Source organism: Coregonus clupeaformis, chromosome 25 (genome assembly GCF_020615455.1).
Source record: "Coregonus clupeaformis isolate EN_2021a chromosome 25, ASM2061545v1, whole genome shotgun sequence".
In the NCBI taxonomy this organism is placed as follows: Eukaryota; Metazoa; Chordata; class Actinopteri; order Salmoniformes; family Salmonidae; genus Coregonus; species Coregonus clupeaformis.
The window spans coordinates 4318611-4341784 of NC_059216.1; the positions used below are offsets into that span (position 1 = coordinate 4318611).

General features: G+C 43.8%; 1 protein-coding gene across 3 annotated transcripts; it reads right to left on the reverse strand.

Annotated features, from left to right (window-relative positions):
* Positions 1-454: 454 nt before the first annotated feature.
* On the reverse strand, positions 455-13812 carry LOC121539394 (zinc finger protein 395). Of its 3 annotated transcripts, none has more exons than XM_041847868.1 (10): positions 13488-13812; positions 8173-8437; positions 6254-6474; positions 5999-6105; positions 5560-5762; positions 5304-5404; positions 4827-5127; positions 4486-4584; positions 3033-3181; positions 455-2779 (listed from the first exon to the last, which is right to left on the reverse strand). In XM_041847868.1, exons 2-10 carry the CDS (start codon positions 8365-8367, stop codon positions 2668-2670), a joined length of 1488 nt encoding a protein of 495 aa, XP_041703802.1. In that variant the 5' UTR covers positions 8368-8437; positions 13488-13812; the 3' UTR covers positions 455-2667. The 3 variants fall into 3 exon arrangements, with proteins under 3 accessions (XP_041703802.1, XP_041703803.1, XP_041703801.1); XM_041847869.1 differs by having other exon boundaries at positions 3033-3151; positions 5560-5765; XM_041847867.1 differs by having other exon boundaries at positions 5560-5765.
* Positions 13813-23174: the final 9362 nt, after the last annotated feature.

Here is a 23174-nt window from a genome sequence, read left to right on the forward strand (position 1 = left end):
AAAGGAGAATAAAAAAAATAGAAGACTACTAGAGACAGGGTTCATCTTTATCAAGCATATTTTAACACCAAAAAGACCAAAACATTTCAGATTCCATAGAAAAATAGTGCATCATTATAAAAAGAAATACTTTATTCAATGGTAATTTCTCTCTCCAGGTACAGTACATACAGGTAACTGCCAAAATAAAGAAAACACCAACATAAAGTGTCTTAAATAGGGTGTTGGCCACCACGAGCCGCCAGAACAGCTTCAATGCGCCTTGACATAGATTCTACATGTCTCTGGAACTCTATTGGAGAGATGCGGCACCATTCCATCATTTTGTGTTTTGTTGATGGTGGTGGAAAGCGCAGTCTCAGGCAACGCTCCAGAATCTCCCATAAGTGTTCAATTGGGTTGAGATCTGGTGACAGATACACACACACACACACACACACCCTTTAAACCCCCTATGCACCTTTAAGATCCCTCTTTCAAAGTCACTGAGATCTCTTCTTCTAGCCATGGTAGCCAAAATAATGGGCAACTTTACACATGACCCTAAGTATGCGGGGATGTTAATTGTTTAACTCAGGAACCAGACCTGTGTGGAAGCACCTGATTTCAATATACTTTGTATCCCTCATTTTCTCAAGTGTTTCCATTAATTTTGGCAGTTACCTGTACATAACACAATATATATTTATATATAAGTGCTTTTTGCTTCTGTGGATTCATTGGCTTACTGCAAGGAAACATGAGTTTCAATAAACAATCATTCATGTATTTTATGCTGAACGATGTATGCATGTTAATTTACAATAGGTGTCAGGGTGACAAGGGTTTGGATTAGGGCCACAATGCCCTTGAGCAGCGTATCATTCTAGATAAGCCCTTAGCCATGTAAATGTTTTCAGACTCAATCCTGGCACCATAATTAAAGTTCTTATTATTGGCACCACGTGGCACATTCCACATCAAACCTCGATAACATCATTCAGTTAGTGTCTCAGCAGAACTGAGGCTGGTACTGGAGGGTTGGATATCCAAGTATATGGCAAATGTATGGAGATAGATTCCTGACAAAATGTATTTATACAAATGGCTCATTTTATTACAACGATGTGAGTATATAAGAGACCAAAGCTGCCAATGACTATGTTTTACAGGCACCCAATATTTTCATGTCCTATTCTGTCAGAGTCTCTTTAATTATAGACTACAGTGCTCTGAAATGATATCCGTTAGAGTAACCAAAGCCCGTTAAGAGGCTATATTATAGACAATTTCTGGTGTAACTCTAAGAAGACTTTAAGGCATAACTGAAAGGATAGCTACTGTAGCTGTTAACAACAAGGATGAGATACTGGGTCTTTAACAGTTGGTTGCGTCATGCTCAGAGAAGTGAAAATCAATGTGTATGACATCTGATTGGTCTAAAGTATGTAAATTGATTCCTATATCCCACAACATGGTCATTCTTGGCGGAACATTGTATTTAACACACCTTAGAAAAACGACAAGTTGCAAAATATAGACAACATTGCTGCATAATATAACGAAACACACAATACAAATTAAAATAGTTGACATCGCCAAATAATATTTTTTTGTTCCCTTAAATCAAAATACATAAAAAAGCTACATACAAGTTTGCAGGAATAAATGGCTTATAAACATCAGACAGGTTGGGCTAATGACTCCCAAATCTGCATTTTACTTCTCCTCCAATCACAACTCTCCAATCCATTCTCAATGTTTAGGACACAACTTCCTGGTTACCGATGATTGGTAGATCATGAGCAAATGTGGATTCTCCCAGCCAATCCGTGCACTATATGCAATTGACAAGAGCTGGTATAAATGAAACTCAATACTTATTAACAAATAAATGAGCAAGTTGATGGCTAGCAACTCTCCTCTCTGACATAAATCCTGTAATTAGCATGTTTGTTAGTAAGTATTTAGTGAAGCTTCACCTCGGTCACGTAGGGCGAGCTCCCTCCTAGTATCACTTTACATTCTTATCCTTGTCATCATTCTCCACTACACACACAGACAGTAAGCCAAAGCCTGATGGATTGGTTAACCTTTGTATCATATGGATCTGTTCTTGCCCAGGCGTTTGGAAGTTGGGTTAATTTACAGATCAGATATTCTGCTCAGCACCTGCCTGGCTCAGGCCCACAATTGGCAACAGGCTGCAAGCCTTCTTTCCAAGCCAGGTTATGGATGGCATGATGTCATAGATCTATAGACATCCCCTATATAGCTGCTGGGTATAGAAGAGCTGCTGTTTATAGGTTATAGCCAAAGATTTGGAAGGGAAGAGGATCACGGTCCACTTCCTTTATAGCCCCTCCCTGGGCAGGAAGACAGAGGAACTGAGATGCAGGACTATGCTGCTGGTAAAGGTCATAGGTTACCAGTCATAGGTCCTTTAGCTGCCCCCCCCGCAGAGTTCACCGTGAGCACCAATACACAAGAACCCAAAGTTGTCAAAGACATGAACAAAAGTTAGTAAAGTCATAAAAAGTACAAAAAGGTTTTTAAAAAGAAATAAATAAACACCAACGTACATGGTGCTCCACTGGTTGACCCCCAGATCTTTCGTCAGTCTTCACTTGAAGAGGTGACTGCTCCATCTTTCTTTCTCGCTCTTCATCCCCCTCTTCTGTGAGGGGTTCAGTCGAGGAAGCGCTGGCAGGCTTTCTTCCAGCGACAGGCGGTGCACCACTGGTCCCGGTGCTCGATGCCGTACACCTTACGGCACTTCTTCGCCTCGCCACGGATCCTCCTGTAGACAGAGGGAGGGAGAAAGTCAATTGAGTTCATTTACAGTAAATGTAATGAATGGAAATGAAGAGAGAGACAAGTAAAGAGATGCATAGATAAGAGTGAGGATGATACAGAAAATCAGAGAGCGACAAGAAGGGAAATGACTGTAGACTCAGACTGACTGAGGCAGATATGAAGGACGATGTGCATTAAAATGTTAGCAATAGTGATACATTAGTAATAGTATACTAAAATATAGTATAGTATCTCACCTTGTGGACCAGTGGCTGCGTGGGGGAGAGGTGCTGACAGGGTGTGGCCTGATGGGGAGACTGTGCTGCTGCAGCCACTGTTCTCCCACACTGACTGACCTCACACGGAACGACTCACCCTGGTGGACGGAGGGGGAAACACAGGTGAGCTGCAGTACATAGAAAAACAACAGAACATACACATTATGACTGCCTTTGTTATGGGTGATGAAAAGCAGAATGCCAAATCCAATCCTTTCAAAAGGCTTCTTCTCCATGTCTCCTCTCCTTTACCTGCACTGATGGGAAAGGATCTGCAGATGAGGGGAGGAGACAAGGACAGCCACTATAAATAAGTGTAAACTCAGTTTTTTGGTAAGTGGTTAGTGACTACTAACTAATCTGTCTACTTTTATACAAATAACCCTCAACTGAATTGAACATAGATTTATAATTAGTAAATACAAATTAATATCAATAATACCATACTACACATATTTACTGCAGATGGGAACTGAGCTGTGTAGATCAATCTGGTTCAATGCATTTGTTGTGCATGGTCATTGACAAATAAACTAATAAAATAAATGAGAAAATATTGCATTTGATGTTGCCATCTCACAATGCTGCAAGGTCCAGCAAAACAACACTGATTAATTAGCAAGGAAAATCTTCATCCACTATTTTAGCATTCATGCAATGCGTATTTAGATTACAGTAAACTGAACGATCCATATTAACTCCTGAAAGGGCATCAGCTTTGATTTCTTTGTGTGCACTGCTGCAGACTACTGCAGTGGCTTGATCATGCCAGTGTCCATGTGTTGTTACATAAAAATGACCAGCAGTTCCTACTACAGATCGATAGGTGGCAGTGTTGTAGCATCAGTGAAGACAAAGGCAGGCAAGTTCAGCGATGGAAAGAAAATATGATCAAATCAACAAGGGGATTAGCTGGTAAATATCCATGACACTATTGGCAGTATAGAGCTGCTCTGGAGACAGGGTACTAAATCTAAGTGCTCTTTTTCCCTGATGGACTGACTTCTACTCCCCAAACACATACCGGCAAAGGCTCTGTAGGGGAAATGTTTCTGCAAATTGCACACTTAAAAGCAAGCATGTGATGAATTCAAAATGCTTGGAGATTCTGTGTTTAAAGGGCAAAAATGTAGAATTCTACCAGTGAAAATAGAATATACCTGGACATACAACATGAAACATGAACAGCAGTTGTGCTGTAGATTCTTTACTGAGTGTTTATAAATCAATTATCTACAGGAAATTTCCCTTGAGATTCTCCTATTGGATTCTACAGTTAGGGTTGCGTTGATTGTCATTTTATTGCTGTAGTCGGTTGTCCAGCTCCTTTACCAACACATTTCTCTCCAAGCACATTTGTTTTAGCTCAGCCGGGGTGTCCTTTGGTCCCAAAGTGCAAACTCTACCCACCCAGTGCATCAGGCAAGCATACCTGTCTTGGATGGGAGGTTGAGGTGGGCGTGGTCCAACGGTAGGAGGTGGAGACAGAGATGGGTGGCGCCACCACCTGGACTGGAGCAGGAGCAGGAGCCTGCAGAGGTAAATAAAGTGATCAATGGTTGCGATCAGGTAGGATCAATGAATGCAAAAATATGAAACAATAGGCTATATAACCACATTCAAAAATATATAGAGTTTGCAATAGGTGCTCATAGCATGCTTGTTATGTATTTAACTCAAGAAACACGTGTTTTCCCACTTTTCATGTCCAGAGTGCAGAACAGAGATAACGTAGACATGAATAGCAGGGAGGGCAGTTGTCCTAGTGCCTACCTGGTAGGAGTGCTCAGAGTGGACCTGCCAGAAGAAGCACGGGGTGGAGGGGGCAGACTGGCTGAGCTGGGGGCTCACTTCTGTGGGGGAGACTCCTCCAGCTCCAGCCCCTGGTCCTACGCCAGCGGGAGAGGGGCTGGATGGGGATGTGCAGGCCGGCCAGGGGGTGCTGGGGGTAGGGATGGGGGTGGGGGTGGAGACCCCTAGAGCTGGGGTGAGAGGCTGCGGCTCCCGCTGATGGATCTCTGTGTAGTAGAAGTCCTCCTCACTGCAGGAGCAACGCTCATGCTCACCGCTTTGGCTGAGGGAAAACACGTGGATATACAGTGCATAGATTAATGTAACAGTTGTTTTCTTGTGCCACTATTACTGCTAGTAGAAGCACTGTCACGTCATCTGATAATAAAAGTTAAGACCTTATAATTTCAACCGCCGCCATGTTTGCACCAAAGATCAGTCGCATCCCTAGACACTTACCCCAGGTGCAGGGTACGGATGTGACGTTTAATCCCGACGACAGACTTCAGAATCTTCCCACAGTTGGGCCACAGACACCTGTAGGCCACCTTCACTGAGTTCTGAGAGGAAACAAGTTCACAGGTAAGCAAGGTAGATGGAACTGACTCAACTTTAAATTAAGAACAAGTAGCTGATGTGCTTGCCAGTAAATTATTTCACATATTGCCACATTGGTCAATTTTAGCAAGGCTGTCTCCGTGACTACCCTACTCACCCTGCGTTTCCGTGGTGTTGGCTCGTCAAACAGCACCTGCTCCATGTCCAATCCCTCATCAGGGGGCATGGCCAGGCTGTGACCCTCTGTTTCTGTGATTGGTGGAGAGGGGGCCGGGCTTCCGTAGCCATGGTCACAGCTCCAGTAGCCACTACTGCTGCTGTCTGAGAGTTCCCCGCCTCCACACTCCATACCAGCAGAACCTGCTGTACACACACACACACACGTCATTTATCCAGAGGTCACTTATAGTGCATACGTTTTCGTACTGGTCCCCCGTGGGAATCGAACCTACAACCCTGGTGTTGCAAGCATTATGCTCTACCAACTCAGGCATACACACACACCTTACTAGAGCTGCAATGGTTGACAAAAAACTGGACAGGAAAAATATAACCAAGAGCTTATCACTCAATCAATTATTCTGTCATTGAATTACCTGTGACTGTGTCGCTCTGAGTTGGGCTCTGAACCAGAGGGCTGCAGGACAGGCTGGTCAGAACCAGGGCTGCCATCATCTCATCCATTTCCACCGACTCTGGACTCCTGTAGCAGGGAGAAAGATAAGGTACATTGAGAGAGAGATAAGGTACAGACACACAGAGACAGACACACACACTGACAGGGGCATGCATACCCTGCTCCCATTAACACACAAATCCTGCCCCCCCCCCACACACAACATTACACTTACCTCCTGGGCACATCGATGCAGGAGGACACTTGGTGTGGTCTGCCTGTGCCCTGTGTCATAGTAGAAGGTGGAGGAGGGACTGTGGGGCAGGTCCATACATCCTCTAGTTTCCTCAGGACATGCTGTCCCAGAGCAGGCAGTAGGATGGCCACCTCATTATCCACATGGTTGTGTTGCTCCACTACCCCTGTGCACTCACGCCCTCCACACAACACATACACCTAAAGAGAGAGGGAGGGAGGGAGCGACAGAAGTGTAATTGAGGACGGAGGAAAAAGGAGGGATGTACAAGGATGGAGGGAGCGAGGCGGAGAGAGTCCTAAACAGAGAGTACACAGTGGCAGAATACCTGACCACTGTGACTGACCCAAAATTATGAAAATCCTTGAATATGTACAGACTCAGTGAGCATAGCCTTGCTATTGAGAGAGGCTTCCATAGAGAAGACAGGATATGTGCCCACTGTCCACAAAATTGGTGGAAACTGAGCTGCACTTCCTGACCTGTATGACCACAGACAAATATTTCCCTCAGATCACACAGACCCACAAATAATTTGAAAACAAATATGTGGTAACTTGACAAGGAATATCCACAAGCGTTTTAATGTTCATTGCAAACTAGAAAATAAAGGTGTACAGCCATTTACAAACGGTAGAAAACAGGAGAGCGATATACCCAACTCAACATGAGGTAGTGTCACGTTAATAATGTACCGACTCTGGGTAAAGGTCACATTCAACATTAACGTCCATAATAACAATGCTCCGATGAATAGTAATAATACTATACTGCAGTTAAGTACACCACATATTCAGTAGGAATTATTTGTAGTGTCCACACTATAACAAAATCCAACATTGATAAACTCCCATATTTGTTAGGTGAAATACCACAATGTGCAATCACAGCAGCAAGATTTGTGGCCCATTGCCATGAGAAAACGGCAACCAGAGGAGCACAAACATTGTAAATATCACCAATACTTATGTTTACCTTCTCCCACTATTCGTACTACATATATTTGCACATTGCTAAAACACTGTACATAGCTGATAATATAACACTTCAAATGTCTTTATCTTTGAAACCTTTGAGTTCAATGTTTACTGTTAATTTCTAATAGTTTTTTGTTGATGTTGTAAAACAAAAATCTCACTTTTGTTTATTTTACTTGCTTTGGCAATGTAAACATTTGTTTCCCATGCCAATAAAACCCCTTCGAGTTGAGAGAGAGCGAGAAAGAGACAGAGAGCGACAGAGAGAGAGTGTGCGGTACAACGACAGAGAGAGCGACAGAGAGAGAGAGCTGTACAACGACAGAGAGAGAGAGAGCTGTACAACGACAGAGAGAGAGAGAGCGAGAGTGTGCTGTACAACGACAGAGAGAGAGCGCTGTACAACGACAGAGAGAGCGACAGAGAGAGTGTGCTGTACAACGACAGAGTGAGAGAGAGATGTACAACAACAAGTCAAAAAGAACAAGTCAGGGTTAGTGTTAAGCTAGGGGGAGAGTAGAGGGAAAGGCCTAGTAAGAGAGAGACCGATATAAAAGTAAGAGAGAGAGAGATACCTCGAGGACAGATAGAGGGAATTCATTCAAACAATCAGAATTGGAATTGGAATTCGAGAGCGACAGACAGATTGTCTGTGTTCTCTCAAGCATGACATAAAAATGCTACATTTAAAAAAGGTGTGTAGCTGGTCATGTAATCCTGAAAGCCCACAATGATTCCCAGTCATATCCTTTGAGGGTAAAAAAATACTAGAATAAAGAGTTTCTTATGCTTTAAGTATGTGTTGTATGCGTTTGGCTTCCTAGCACATTCTCTCATTCGCCCTCCAACTCTCCTCTCTTCCCCATCGTTGTCCCCCCTCCCTACATCACTTTCCCACCCCTCCCCTCCAGTCTCCCTCACCTTCTGTCCAGGAAGTAGTTTGTTGTTGAACCTGCTGAGATGCTGGGGCCCTGGTGATCCCATGGTTGGGCTCCCCACCCCCCCCTCAGGTTCCACGTGACCCCCTGTCTCCAGTGTGCTCTCCATGGAGGGGCATGAGGTACACACCAACGCCCCTAGTGGGGAACGCTTCCCCAGACGAGTCTTGGGTAACATGTTCGGCAGTAACACTGTCTGTAGACTCAGAAGATCTATTGAGAACGGACAGAGAGAGAGAGAGGTAGAGCTGAAAAAGAAGAAACAGGAGTAGAGTTTGGGTTTAGTTACTGTAGGAAGAGAGTACTGATTCTGCCTTAGAAATCATGGTGTGTTACGTTCTGGGAAATGTACTCTGGTTGTCATTGGTAACCATTTTTCCATTTCAAAAGATCTTAGAAGAGCGCATGTTTATGAACTTCAAGGTTTAGCTGTAGAACTACAATCCTGATTGAACTAATGAATCTCACGAGCCCTTTACCAATACTTTAAAAAATGTTAAATAACCTTAATCTCTTTTACAGTCAAATGCCAAACCTGGAGGGGCATGATGATTGAGAAATTGACCATCTGCTTTCAACACATCACATGACAGAAAAAATCTGCGCTCAGTTTGCGATTTTATTTCACGTTTCGAAGCTCTATAAAGTTGCCTTTATTGACATTGTCATATCCATCCAGATGCATGTGTGGATGACAGCTCATCCATTCTGCCATGAATGTTGATGGATTGATTAAGTGTGTGGGGAGGGCATTCTTGGTAGCTAATCAATTACATAATTGATCTTCATCAGCACTTGAATGAACACCCGTCTCAGACCAGAATCGACCCCCTCCCCATAAACGTTCTAGGTTGAAATTGCTCCTGATATTGCATCGTACTGGTCCCCCGTGGGAATCATATCCACAACCCTGGCGTTGCAAGCGCCATGCTCTACCAACTGAGCCACAAGGTTTGCCTTGACCTTTACAGAGAGGGAGAGCTGGTTGCTGGTTAAACCTCCTCCACACAGAGCTAAAGTTAGCTGACATTCAACATCCCAATGGAATGTGTAGGCCTACTGTAGGTCTTAAGATTATATTCACAGGCTACTGTTGTGTAATAGTATCTTCAAACCAGAGAATATATTAATTACAGTTATTACAAAAAGAGTACCTTATGACTCTTCATTTGTTGAATTTGATGTGGTTCAAGTTACAATGCACATATTCAAAAATACACGATTACAGCTAAATGCTTTGTATTTACCCTGCTTAGGGGATAGGATGAAGGCAGTGCTCCAATAAAAGTCTCCAATAAATTGAGGTGTGGGCTTCTCCAAAAACAGTCTCTCAATAGTGTATGCAAAGTGATTCTACCTCTAATCCCATTAACTCATTCTACCATCAATCACCCTGCCTGTCTCACGTCGCCAATAAAAACATTCAGATGGGAATCAGTATTTGGACGTCATCATGATAACTGATGCAATTCTGGAAACCAGAGACGAAGACAGACAGTGAGTCACCCCTTCTAGAACAATGTACAGTTGGGAAAGATTTAGGGTGGGGAATGGGGAGGACCAGATTTGCTCTGTTGAGTGGTCACGGGCCATCAAAAAAAAAATCACATCAAAGAGAGAGGGGGGGAGTGTGTGTGTGTAAGCAACATCAACGCCACCAGAGAAGCCAAAGGCAGAGTATGAGAGAGAGAGAATGGTCTGGTAAGGTTTCTCGCCACCCCCTCCTTGATTCCAGTAATGGTTGACTCACTGGTGTAATGGTGAACCAACCTGATGGTAACAGAATTTCCTTTGATTTCACAACATTGGCCCGCTGTGTAACAGCAGAGGCATACAGTAGCCACCAGCCACGTGGCATACTGTAACTCTCTACCAGGAATACAGGGGAAAATAACACACGTCCTATAAGGGGAAAGGGGATACCTAGTCAGTTGCACAACTGAATGTATTAAACCGAAATGTGGTACTCTTGACAAAACTGAAAAGTCTGAGAAAGAAGCAAAATAAATGAACTAGCACACCCTCAAACTCTACTCCACCAGTTTGGTATTATACTTCATCAACGTTTACGTCACTCAATCAATATTTTCAAAATGGTTATGATGCATTGCATCTGCCAGGCACATTGAGCCACGGCTCAGTGTGGGAAAGAAATCATGCAACAAGTTATCACCGCCCGTTCCATTCTGTTGATTTACTCGGCGGATGTGATTAACAAGGAATGAGCAGCCTAATAACCCACATACTAGAATTGTTTGCCCACAAATGTCTGTCAGGAGGCATTTATGGTCTGTTACAATAAGGACTATTATACAGAAAATTGGTTTAAACCGGTATAAACTGTAATAATTATATGACAATATTTCTTACACCATTTCTGATACAGAGCATTCAGAAAGTATTCAGACCCCTTCCCTTTTGTTACGTTACAGACTTATTCTAAAAATGTTTTGTATTATTTTTTATTTTTTTTACAAATCCTCAATCTACACACAGTACCCCATAATGACAAAGCTAAAACAGGTTTAGAACGGAAGCCACTCCTCAGTAAAAAAAAGGCACATGACAGCACGCTTGGAGTTTGCCAAAAGGCACATAAAGGACTCTCAGACCATGAGAAACAAGATTCTACATAAGTATTCAGACCCTTTACTCAGTACTTTGTTGAAGCTCCTTTGGCAGCGATTACAGCATTGAGTTCTTGGGTACGACCCTACAAGCTTGGCACACCTGTATTTGGGGAGTTTCTCCCATTCTTCTCTGCAGATCCTCTCAAACTCTGTCAGGTTGGATGGGGAGCGGTGCTGCACAACTATTTTCAGGCCTCTCCAGAGATGTTTGATCGGGTTCAATTCCGGGCTCTGGCTGTGCCACTCAAGAACATTCAGAGACCCGAAGCCACTCCTGCGTTGTCTTAGCTGTGTGCTTAAGGTCGTTGTCCTGTTGGAAGGTGAACCTTCGCCCCAGTCTGAGGTCCTGAGCGCTCTGGCGCAGGTTTTCATCAAGGATCTCTGTACTTTGCTCTGTTAATCTTTCCCTCTATCCTGACTAGTCTCCCAGTCCCTGCCGCTGAAAAACATCCTCACAGCATGATGCTGCCACCACCATGCTTCACCGTAGAGATGGTGCCAGGTTTCCTCCAGACATGACGCTTGGCATTCAGGCCAAAGAGTTCAATCTTGGTTTCATCAGACCAGAGAATCTTGTTTCTCATGGTCTGCGTCCTTTAGGTGCCTTTTGGCAAACTCCAAGCGGGCGGTCATGTGCCTTTTACTGAGGAGTGGCTTCCGTCTGGCCACTCTACCATAAAGGCCTGATTGGTGGAGTGCTGCAGAGATGGCTGTCCTTCTGGAAGGTTCTCCATCTCCAGAGGAACTCTGAAGCTCTGTCAGAGTGACCATCGGGTTCTTGGTCATCTCCCTGACCAAGGCCCTTCTCCCCAGATTGCTCAGTTTGGCCGGGCGGCCAGCTCTAGGAAGAGTCTTGGTGGTTCCAAACAGGATGCACCTGACCTCAATTTTGAGACTCATAGCAAAGCGTCTGAATACTTACGTAAATAAAGGTATGTCGTTTTTTTATACATTAGCAAACATTTCTAAAAACCTGTTTTTGGTTTGTCATTATGGGGTATTGTGTGTAGATTGATGAGAGAAATAATCCATTTTAGAATAAGGCTGTAACGTAAAATGTGGAAAAAGTCAAGGGGTCTGAATACTTTCCGAATGCACTATATATTACATACATGCCTTACTTTTATTTTCCTGCATAAGTAAAAGCAGGAGCTGCATCACCTATGCCTCTTTTGCCATTCATTCCCATAGAGCCCCACAGTGGAGGTGTCATAATACCCATAAAACCTAGCAGTCAAACAGGGAAGTGGTTCCAATCATTTTTCCACCATTCATTTTTCCCCATAGGGGTATTTAGAAACAAAATAAGGACTGAGTTTCGTGTAGGCTTACCCTGGTGTGACGTTTTGATAACTCTCGGACAAGGTGACTTTTATCAATATATTCGGCTCTAGTTACTCTCAGATTCGAAAATGCTAATTAGCAGTAGATCATGCAAAACTACAAATCCCTGCACCTCATCTCTGGCTGACACCTTTGCTAACAGGTATTCTCAATTTAAAACTTGCACAAGACTTCACAGAATTGTCCATTTAAAGAAATGTATCCAATTTATTCATTACTACATTTAGCTAACATTAGATAGTTAATCCTGAGATTCTTACCTTTGCCTCGATTCGGCAGTCTCGTCCAGATCATCATGGCATTTGTAGTTCTTTATTATAGCCACATCAACAGCTAATTAGCACTTCATTTTTGGGGGTGAAATATAGGGAAATATTGATAAGTCACATTGTCCTAGAGATTTACACGGTTATCAAAACGGCAGGTCACGCCAGGGTAAGCCTACACGAAACAAGTTTCCAAAATCCCCTATGGGAAAAATGAATGGTGGAAAAACGATTGGAACCATTTCCCTGTTTGACCGCAAGGTTTTATGGGTATTATGACTCATACTGTGGTACTCTAAGACTGGTTTGGATTTCTCCCTGACCAAAATGGCTGCCATTCTCAGACCATTCTAGAACTTGAGGGTTTATGACATAGCTGTCCACCGCCCTATCGGTAGAAAGTAGCATGCCCGCACTAACTGTCCATTGTGTATTTCTCTTACCAAAACTAGCAAAAATAGACCATGAAAACACCCTCATCTTATCCTTATTGCAGCAAGATCATCACTACGACACTTTTAATGTAGATACTTTAGTATAATGCGTCATCTATTTTTAATTAGTTTTGTTTGCATGTTTACTGGTTTCACAATAATATAATAATCTTGGAAGTTGTTTTTAAAAGGAATACATTCTGTAAGGTTGTCACAAAGGATCTATGCACACATGAGATTTTAGGATGCAAAACATCACTTTTACACTAGCCTATATTCTGCAACTCATGTTTTGTAATAAAAATGTAATATAAGGCACTACTTAGCATTGCTTAATTGAACAATGAATGACAGCCCACAAATAACAAGCGTCTGTATTGACTGGGTCCTAATATGATTTGCCACTTGATAAACATGGCCATATAAAAAGCAGCCTCAATGCATTTTGCAGCGATCAGATCAACATGTTTTTTCCCCCCATGTTTACAATAAAAATATACACTAACAATCAAAACCTTATTCACTGCATAAGCAATCTACTAACATGTTGAAAAACATGCATCCTAAACAGCACTTTTCCTTGAGAAAACCAACCCACAGTTCCAATGGGTACAATGCACTTACCTTCACCAATGTTCAATACACCAGCTTCCTTTAAGCTCGCTTTAACCGGCTGTAACTTGAAATGCTATTTTCCCTGCCTGAAAAAGGGTTGTATGCTGGTTATATCCAAACCCGGTATGGATTTAGGGGCAAGATTGGAATGGAGCTTTTCTTCTGCGAAAACATTATCAAGTAAATACCATTCACTGTACTCGGACGTAAATAACCGTTTACTTTACATATTTGACTAAACGTAATAGATAAATCAGCGGCAGTGAAACAGTTTTAGCGTGAAAATATAGCTGTAGGTGTCGAGTTTTGTTAAGAAGGAACGAAATACACTTCCGGGTTTTCTTTCATCTGTTTTCAGCGCGTTTTCAGGTCTTGTAGTAAACAAGCTAACCATGTGTTAAGGATGTCAGCGTTCATTGGTCAAACCCTGTTTTTCTAGACACACGCCCCACAAAGCTCACTTGTTTACAGTAGCTTGGAGTTGGGCTTGCTTGAGTGGAGCTCACAATGGACATACAGTAACTAAACTAGGTTACATTGTTGTATCCCTGCTGCAGAAAGCAAATAGCTACATTGTAACATTGCTCTTAATTTCAGTGCAAGCTTAGACATTGTAACATTGCAAGTTTGTCATAGGCTACAATAGGGAATTTGGTGATGTTCGAAATGAATGAATATTATAATAAATATGTTATTTGTATTAGGACTATTATCAGCCCTGTTATTGTCATATCATACCCCTCTGCAACATTAACAATTTTGCTACTGTAATGTCACAGCTCCATTCTAATCTCACTATTAATCAGCGTTAAACGAGTCAGACGAGATTTGCTGTGTGATTTACACAGTAGCCTATGCAGTCCACTGCCTTTATTTACACTAATTATAAGGTGTTGGCTTTTCTTGAGGTGAAAAACATGTATATGGATGGCTTGTGTGGGCAGGGAGTCCCCTATATACAGTAGTTTACATCAGTGGTTCTCAAACATTTCCTCAGGGACCCCCTGATGTTTCACAATTGTATAGGTCAAATACATGGAACGGCTGGGGGTCCCCAAGGAGATGTTTGAGAACCACTGGTTTACATAAAAATAGATCAGTGGTTCTCAGACCTCTCCTCAGGGACCCAAAGCCATTCCCTGTATTTGATCTCTTCCAGAGCTAGCACACCTGATTCAACTTGCCAACTAATCATCAAGTCCTTGTCTAGGTGAATCAGGTGAGCTAGTTGAGGGCTACAACAGAGAGGAAGAAGCAAGAGGATTTACTCCCCCCAAAATCTGTTTGTGTGAGATAAGCCCATTTTGTATGGAGGTCTTTGAGAAAGTGTAGAGTTATGTGGGGCTTATTTGATCTAATAGAAGTTTCTTAATGTTTAAGCTGTTACAAATTTAGACTACTGATATAAGCATTCCGGAAAATTCGAGAAAAACGACTTAGTTCTGCCTGCTCTTCAAACGCCTATCTGCCCTCTCATTGGATAGAATGGTCCCGCCTGATCTCGCCTCCTCCCGCCTGCCTTCCATTTTTGAGGACATGAATTTCTATTGTTAGAGCGGTCACTTGACTATCTTGTCAATATAATAGAAAATCTTAGGCTACAACAAAATTGTGAAACGTCTGGGGGTCCCGAATGAGAGGTTTGAGAACCACATAGATGGACTGCAGCTATAAAGATACAGGGCCAGGGATGCTGTTTTAATGTATATATTATTATTATTTATTTTTTTACATTCCGTGAATGTATAGAGATGTGACGACGTTCCCATGCCGTTGCATTCATGGCGATTTTAGCCTAAGCCTTCTGGCTCGATTGATAGTAGTTCGTTATTTTGTAGCTCTTACTGCATGGGGAGCTCGTGCTCTACGTGCGAGTGAGCATCTGGTCGATCTGGCAGATATATGCACGCGCGCACGTGCGCACACATTGAAGAGCTGCACGTAGAGAGCGTACAACACGTCGTCCTTGGTGTGTGGCGCTCTAAAGAATGTTGTTTCGAAATAGGCCTACACTCTGGTCCACTGACCCACATACAGCAGAGTTAGTTTATAGTTAGTTACTCAGTCCATGGGCTCCCTTCTCGGCTTTCACACATGCATATAAATGTTTCCGCCTGGCAACTAATTTACCCCGTCTTAATCCTGTGAAAATAAGGGCAACGTTCCCTGTAAAAAATAAAATAAATTATACAAGCATAGGCTATTCACTGCAGCAAATCAGTTTGATTTTTTATCTCTCTCTCTCGCTCTCTCAAGTAAATTCAAAGGGCTTTATTGGCATGGGAAACATGTTTACATTGTCAAAGCAAGTTAAATAGATAAACAAAAGTGAAATAAAATTAACAGTAAACATTACTCAGAAAAGTACCAAAAGAATAAAGACATTTCAAATGTCATATTATGTACATATACAGTGTTGTAACGATGTGCAAATAGTTAAAGTACAAACGCGAAAATTAATAAAATAAATATGGGTTGTATTTACGATGGTGTTTGTTCTTCATTGGTTGCCCTTTTCTTGTGGCAACAGGTCACAAATCTTGCTGTTGTGATGACACACTGTGGTATTTCACCCAATTGATATGGGAGTTTATAAAAATTGGATTTGTTTTTGAATTCTTTGTGGGTCTGTGTAGTTTGAGGGAAATACAGTGAGGGAAAAAAGTATTTGATCCCCTGCTGATTTTGTACGTTTGCCCACTGACAAAGAAATGATCAGTCGATAATTTTAATGGTAGTTTGATTTAAACAGTGAGAGACAGAATAACAACAAAAAAATCCAGAAAAACAAGTCCAAAATGTTATAAATGTATTTGCATTTTAATGAGGGAAATAAGTATTTGACCCCCTCTCAATCAGATAGATTTCTGGCTCCCAGTTGTCTTTTATACAGGTAACGAGCTGAGATTAGGAGCACACTGTTAAAGGGAGTGCTCCTAATCTCAGTTTGTTACCTATATAAAAGACACCTGTCCACAGAAGCAATCAATCAATCAGATTCCAAACTCTCCACCATGGCCAATACCAAAGAGCTCTCCAAGGATGTCAGGGACAAGATTGTAGACCTACACAAGGCTGGAATGGGCTACAAGACCATCGCCAAGCAGCTTGGTGAGAAGGTGACAACAGTTGGTGTGATTATTCGCAAAAGGAAGAAACACAAAATAACTGTCAATCTCCCTCGGCCTGGGGCTTCATGCAAGATCTCACCTTGTGGAGTTGCAATGATCATGAGAACGGTGAGGAATCAGACCAGAACTACACGGGAGGATCTTGTCAATGATCTCAAGGCAGCTGGGACCGTAGTCACCAAGAAAACAATTGGTAACACACTATGCCGTGAAGGACTGAAATCCTGCAGCGCCCGTAAGGTCCCCCGGCTCAAGAAAGCACATATACAGGGCCGTCTGAAGTTTGCCAATGAACATCTGAATGATTCAGAGGAGAACTGGGTGAAAGTGTTGTGGTCAGATGAGACCAGAATCGAACTCTTTGGCATCAACTCAACTCGCTGTGTTTGGAGGAGGAGGAATGCTGCCTATGACCCCAAGAACACCATCCCCACTGTCAAACATGGAGGTGGAAACATTATGCTTTGTGGGTGTTTTTCTGCTAAGGGGACAGGACAACTTCACTGCATCAAAGGGACGATGGACGGGGCCATGTACCGTCAAATCTTGGGTGAGAACCTCCTTCCCTTAGCCAGGGCATTGAAAATGGGTCGTGGATGGGTATTCCAGCATGACAATGACCCAAAACACACGGCCAAGGAAACAAAGGAGTGGCTCAAGAAAAAGCACATTAAGGTCCTGGAGTGGCCTAGCCAGTCTCCAGACCTTAATCCCATAGAAAATCTGTGGAGGGAGCTGAAGGTTCGAGTTGCCAAACGTCAGCCTCGAAACCTTAATGACTTGGAGAAGATCTGCAAAGAGGAGTGGGACAAAATCCCTCCTGAGATGTGTGCAAACCTGGTGGCCAACTACAAGAAACGTCTGACCTCTGTGATTGCCAACAAGGGTTTTGCCACCAAGTAAAAAGTCATGTTTTGCAGAGGGGTCGAATACTTATTTCCCTCATTAAAATGCAAATAAATGTGTTTTTCTGGATTTTTTTGTTGTTATTCTGTCTCTCAATGTTCAAATAAACCTACCATTAAAATTATAGACTGATCATTTCTTTGTCAGTGGGCAAACGTACAAAATCAGCAGGCGATCAAATACTTTTTTCCCTCACTGTATGTGTCTCTAATATGGTCATACATTTGGCCGGAGGTTAGGAAGTGCAGCTCAGTTTCCACCTCATTTTGTGGGCAGTGTGTACATAGCCTGTCTTCTCTTGAGCGCCAGGTCTGTCTACCGTGGCCTTTCTCAATAGCAAGGCTATGCTCACTGAGTCTGTACATAGTCAAATCTTTCCTTAATTTTGGGTCACTCACAGTGGTCAGGTATTCTGCCTCTGTGTACTCTCTGTTTAGTTCGAAATAGCATTCTAGTTTGCTCAGTTTTTTTGTCAATTCTTTCCAATGTGTCAGTAATTATATTTTTGTTTTCTCATGATTTGGTTGGGTCTAATTGTGTTGCTGTCCTGGGGCTCTGTGGGGTCTGTTTGTGTTTGTGAACAGAGACCCAGTACCAGCTTGCTTAGGGGACTCTTCTCCAGGTTCATCTCTCTGTAGTTGATGGCTTTGTTATGGAAGGTTTGGGAATCGCTTCCTTTTAGGTGGTTGTAGAATTTAACGGCTCTTTTCTGGATTTGGTTCTGGAAGTATTCTCATGGTGATTATTAGGTTGCATAAATATGATTAGTGCTCCCCCCCCACAATTTTGGCCTTCAAATTGGCATAAATAAAGAGGAAAGGTTGCTGCTTTGTTATTTGTTATTGTTGCATTGTCGAGAAGGAACCTGCAAGTAAGCTTTTTCGTTGGATGGTGTATGTCTATCCCGTATATACCACTAATAATATACTTAAAACTTGCTGTTGGTCAATGGTCAAAGTCTGACTGGGGAGAGAAACAGGCTCGCTTGACCCTACTGCCTGAGGTTCATAGAAACAGCTTTCCTCTAATTACAGTGGGGGAAAAAAGTATTTAGTCAGCCACCAATTGTGCAAGTTCTCCCACTTAAAAAGATGAGAGAGGCCTGTAATTTTCATCACAGGTACACGTCAACTATGACAGACAAAATGAGAAAAAAAATCCAGAAAATCAAATTTTTTATGAATTTATTTGCAAATTATGGTGGAAAATACGTATTTGGTCACCTACAAACAAGCAAGATTTCTGTCTCTCACAGACCTGTAACTTCTTCTTTAAGAGGCTCCTCTGTCCTCCACTCATTACCTGTATTAATGGCACCTGTTTGAACTTGTTATCAGTATAAAAGACACCTGTCCACAACCTCAAACAGTCACACTCCAAACTCCACTATGGCCAAGACCAAAGAGCTGTCAAAGGACACCAGAAACAAAATTGTAGACCTGCACCAGGCTGGGAAGACTGAATCTGCAATAGGTAAGCAGCTTGGTTTGAAGAAATCAACTGTGGGAGCAATTATTAGGAAATGGAAGACATACAAGACCACTGATAATCTCCCTCGATCTGGGGCTCCACGCAAGATCTCACCCCGTGGGGTCAAAATGATCACAAGAACGGTGAGCAAAAATCCCAGAACCACACGGGGGGACCTAGTGAATGACCTGCAGAGAGCTGGGACCAAAGTAACAAAGCCTACCATCAGTAACACACTACGCCGCCAGGGACTCAAATCCTGCAGTGCAAGACGTGTCCCCTGCTTAAGCCAGTACATGTCCAGGCCCGTCTGAAGTTTGCTAGAGTGCATTTGGATGATCCAGAAGAGGATTGGGAGAATGTCATATGGTCAGATGAAACCAAAATATAACTTTTTGGTAAAAACTCAACTCGTCGTGTTTGGAGGACAAAGAATGCTGAGTTGCATCCAAAGAACACCATACCTACTGTGAAGCATGGGGGTGGAAACATCATGCTTTGGGGCTGTTTTTCTGCAAAGGGACCAGGACGACTGATCCGTGTAAAGGAAAGAATGAATGGGGCCATGTATCGTGAGATTTTGAGTGAAAACCTCCTTCCATCAGCAAGGGCATTGAAGATGAAACGTGGCTGGGTCTTTCAGCATGACAATGATCCCAAACACACCGCCCGGGCAACGAAGGAGTGGCTTCGTAAGAAGCATTTCAAGGTCCTGGAGTGGCCTAGCCAGTCTCCAGATCTCAACCCCATAGAAAATGTTTGGAGGGAGTTGAAAGTCCGTGTTGCTGCAGCGACAGCCCCAAAACATCACTGCTCTAGAGGAGATCTGCATGGAGGAATGGGCCAAAATACCAGCAACAGTGTGTGAAAACCTTGTGAAGACTTACAGAAAACGTTTGACCTGTGTCATTGCCAACAAAGGGTATATAACAAAGTATTGAGAAACTTTTGTTATTGACCAAATACTTATTTTCCACCATAATTTGCAAATAAATTCATTAAAAATCCTACAATGTGATTTTCTGGATTATTTTTTCTCATTTTGTCTGTCATAGTTGACGTGTACCTATGATGAAAATTACAGGCCTCTCTCATCTTTTTAAGTGGGAGAACTTGCACAATTGGTGGCTGACTAAATACTTTTTTTCCCCACTGTATGTAGCCTACTATAAAATATATATTTTAAGATTTATAATACTACCAAAGAGCCCAATATAACCGATACCAATTTCCACTTGGTTTGAGAAATAGCACTTATACACAAAATGCACATTTCGTCACTTCACAATAGAAGCTTTCTCCATTTGAAAATAACTAATTTTCTATATAATTCTTATTAGTGGTCATAAAATTACCATGTTCAATTTGACAGTACTATTTTCTTTGTGCCAAGTTAACTCACAGATTTGAAGGTTTGTTAAGAAAAGAGAGGAGATATTGCGCGTCTCCTTAACAAGCTTTGCTAAAAAAAAAATCCCTCCGCAAACCACAGCTTCTGAGGACTGGGCCAAACCAAAATCATATTTAGAGGCGGGGATCCAATTGTAAAAATTTGGAAATAAGTAGCACTGTGTGGTACTTCCGCTGAGGCTGCCTCCCCTCCTTGTTCGGGCAGGATCGGCATTCATCGTCACCGGCTTACTAGCTACTGCCGCTCCCATTCTCATCACTCCACTTGTCTTGTCTTGTCAATCACACACACCTGGTGTTCATCCCCTAATTAGTCTGTGTATAAGTGTTCCCTCTGCCCCCTTGTCTTTGTGAGTGATTGTTCTATGTGGGAGGAGAGTAGCTCGGTTGATTTTCCCCTGTGTCATTACATTTATTGTATTTTCTGAGACTGTGTTTGGTCAGGGAGGATTGTTTCCCCTGTACCTGTTTCGATTGCCGTTGTAGGCGCATTGTATGTCTGGAAGGAATAAATCTGCATCCGGTTATTTTACTCCTGCGCCTGACTCCGTCCATCATTCACCACAGAATCACTCACCCGCTGATATGGAGTCAGCAGGAGAAGACCGCATGCCTGGAGTCGTGGCAAGGGTCCAGGAGCATTCCACGATGCTGGCCAGCTTGGGGGAAGCGATGGATCGGGTTCTTCAGGTCGTCCAACGCCTGGAGAGGAGAGGACCCGATCTGTCGAGACCAGCTGGCCAACCGGATCCAGCCACCTACACCCCAGCACTCGGAGGGATGCAGATATCCCGGCCACCGGCGTTTGATGGGATGGCAGCGCGCTGTAAAGGATTCCTTCTCCAACTGGAGCTGTATTTCTCCAGCATCAGGCCGGCACCATTGGAGAGGGAGAAGGTATCCGTCCTCGTTTCCTGCCTCTGTGGGAAAGCCCTGGAGTGGGCCAGCGTGGTGTGTGACGAAGGAGGAGCCGCGTTGGAGGACTACAGGGAGTTCGCTCACCTCTTTCGGGCGGTTTTCGATCACCCGCCCGAGGGTCGAGAGGCGGGCGAGTGGCTGGTCCAGCTGAGGCAGGGGACGAGGACCGCACAGGACTACGCGCTGGAGTTCCGGACGCTGGCAGCGGGGTCCGGGTGGAACGAGCAGGCCCTGATTGACCATTTCCGGTGCCACCTACGGGAGGATGTCCGACGGGAGCTAGCCTGCCGGGATGCCATGCTATCGTTCTCCCAACTGGTGGACGGCCATCCGGCTGGACAATCTGCTGGCAGCCAGAGGACGTCCTGGTAGGGGTCTGCCCGTTCCCACCCCGGACGACTCGGATCCCGAGCAGATGGAGCTGGGTGGAGCCGCCGGTCGAGAGAGCGGAGGAGGACAGCGACAGTGCCACTCTGGTGGCACAAAGGGACAATACACCTCACGTCGCAGTCAACGTTCTTTTGGGTCTGGAGGTGGTAGGCAGGGCACTCATGCATCACCCCAGGTATCGAACACCCACACTTGTTCAGAGCCCTTTGCGGCGCACTGTACCCTATCTATCTCCTTTCCCGATCACATGGTAGTTCCCCAGTAGTAACCCGGACCCTAATAGTCGATTCAGGCGCAGCTGGGAACTTTATGGACAGGGCATTTGCACGCCGTCAAGGCATTTCATTGGTTCCCCTATCCATTCCACTCCCCATCAGAGCCCTTGATAGTCGACTATTAGGGTCCGGGTTAGTTAAGGAGATTACTGTACCAGTCACCATGATCACCCAGGAGACTCATTTTGAGCAGATCACCTTTTTGATTATTGAATCTCCTGCATACCCTGTAGTATTAGGTATCCCGTGGTTAGCCCTTCACAACCCCAATTTCTCATGGCCGCAGAGGGTTCTTACGGAGTGGTCGCAAGAGTGTCTGGGTAGGTGTTAGGTGTTTCCGTTGGTGCAACCACGGTGGAAAGTCCAGACGGTACCCCCACCATGTGCATTCCCCACCGAATACCATGATCTGGCACTCGTGTTTTCCTAGACGCAGGTGACTAAATGACCACCTCATCAGGAGGGGGATTGCGTGATAAACCTTCGGGTAGACGCTGTACCTCCCAGGAGTCATGTGTATCCCCTGTCGCAGGCTGAAACTGAGGCTATGGAGACATACGTCACAGAGTCCCTGGGCCAGGGGTATATACGTCCCTCCACTTCACCTGCTTCCTCAAGGTTCTTCTATGTGAAGAAGAAAGATGGCGGTTTACGCCCGTGCATTGATTATCGACCACTGAACAAGGTGACGATACGATGCATGAGGCCCACTTCTTCACCAAATTAGATCTCAGGAGTGCCTACAACCTGGTGCGTATTCGGGAAGGGGATGAGTGGAAAGCAGCATTCAGCACAACCTCGGGGCATTATGAATACCTGGTGATGCCCTACGGTTTGATGAATGCTCCATTCCTCTTCCAGTCCTTTGTGAATGAGGTGTTTCGGGACATGCTTGGTCGCGGTGTGGTGGTCTACATCGATGACATCCTGGTGTATTCTGCTACGCCTGCCAAGCATGTGTCCCTGGTTCGCAAGGTACTGGTACCACTGCTGGAGAATGACCTTTATGCCAAGGCAGAAAAGTGTGAGTTTTTCTAGCAGTCAGTCTCCTTCCTGGGATACCACATTACTACCTCAGGTGTGGAGATGGAGGGAGATCGCATTTCAGCCGTGCATAATTGGCCGACTCCAACCACGGTTAAGGAGGTGCAGCGCTTCCTTGGCTTTGCCAACTACTATCGGAGGTTTATCCGGGG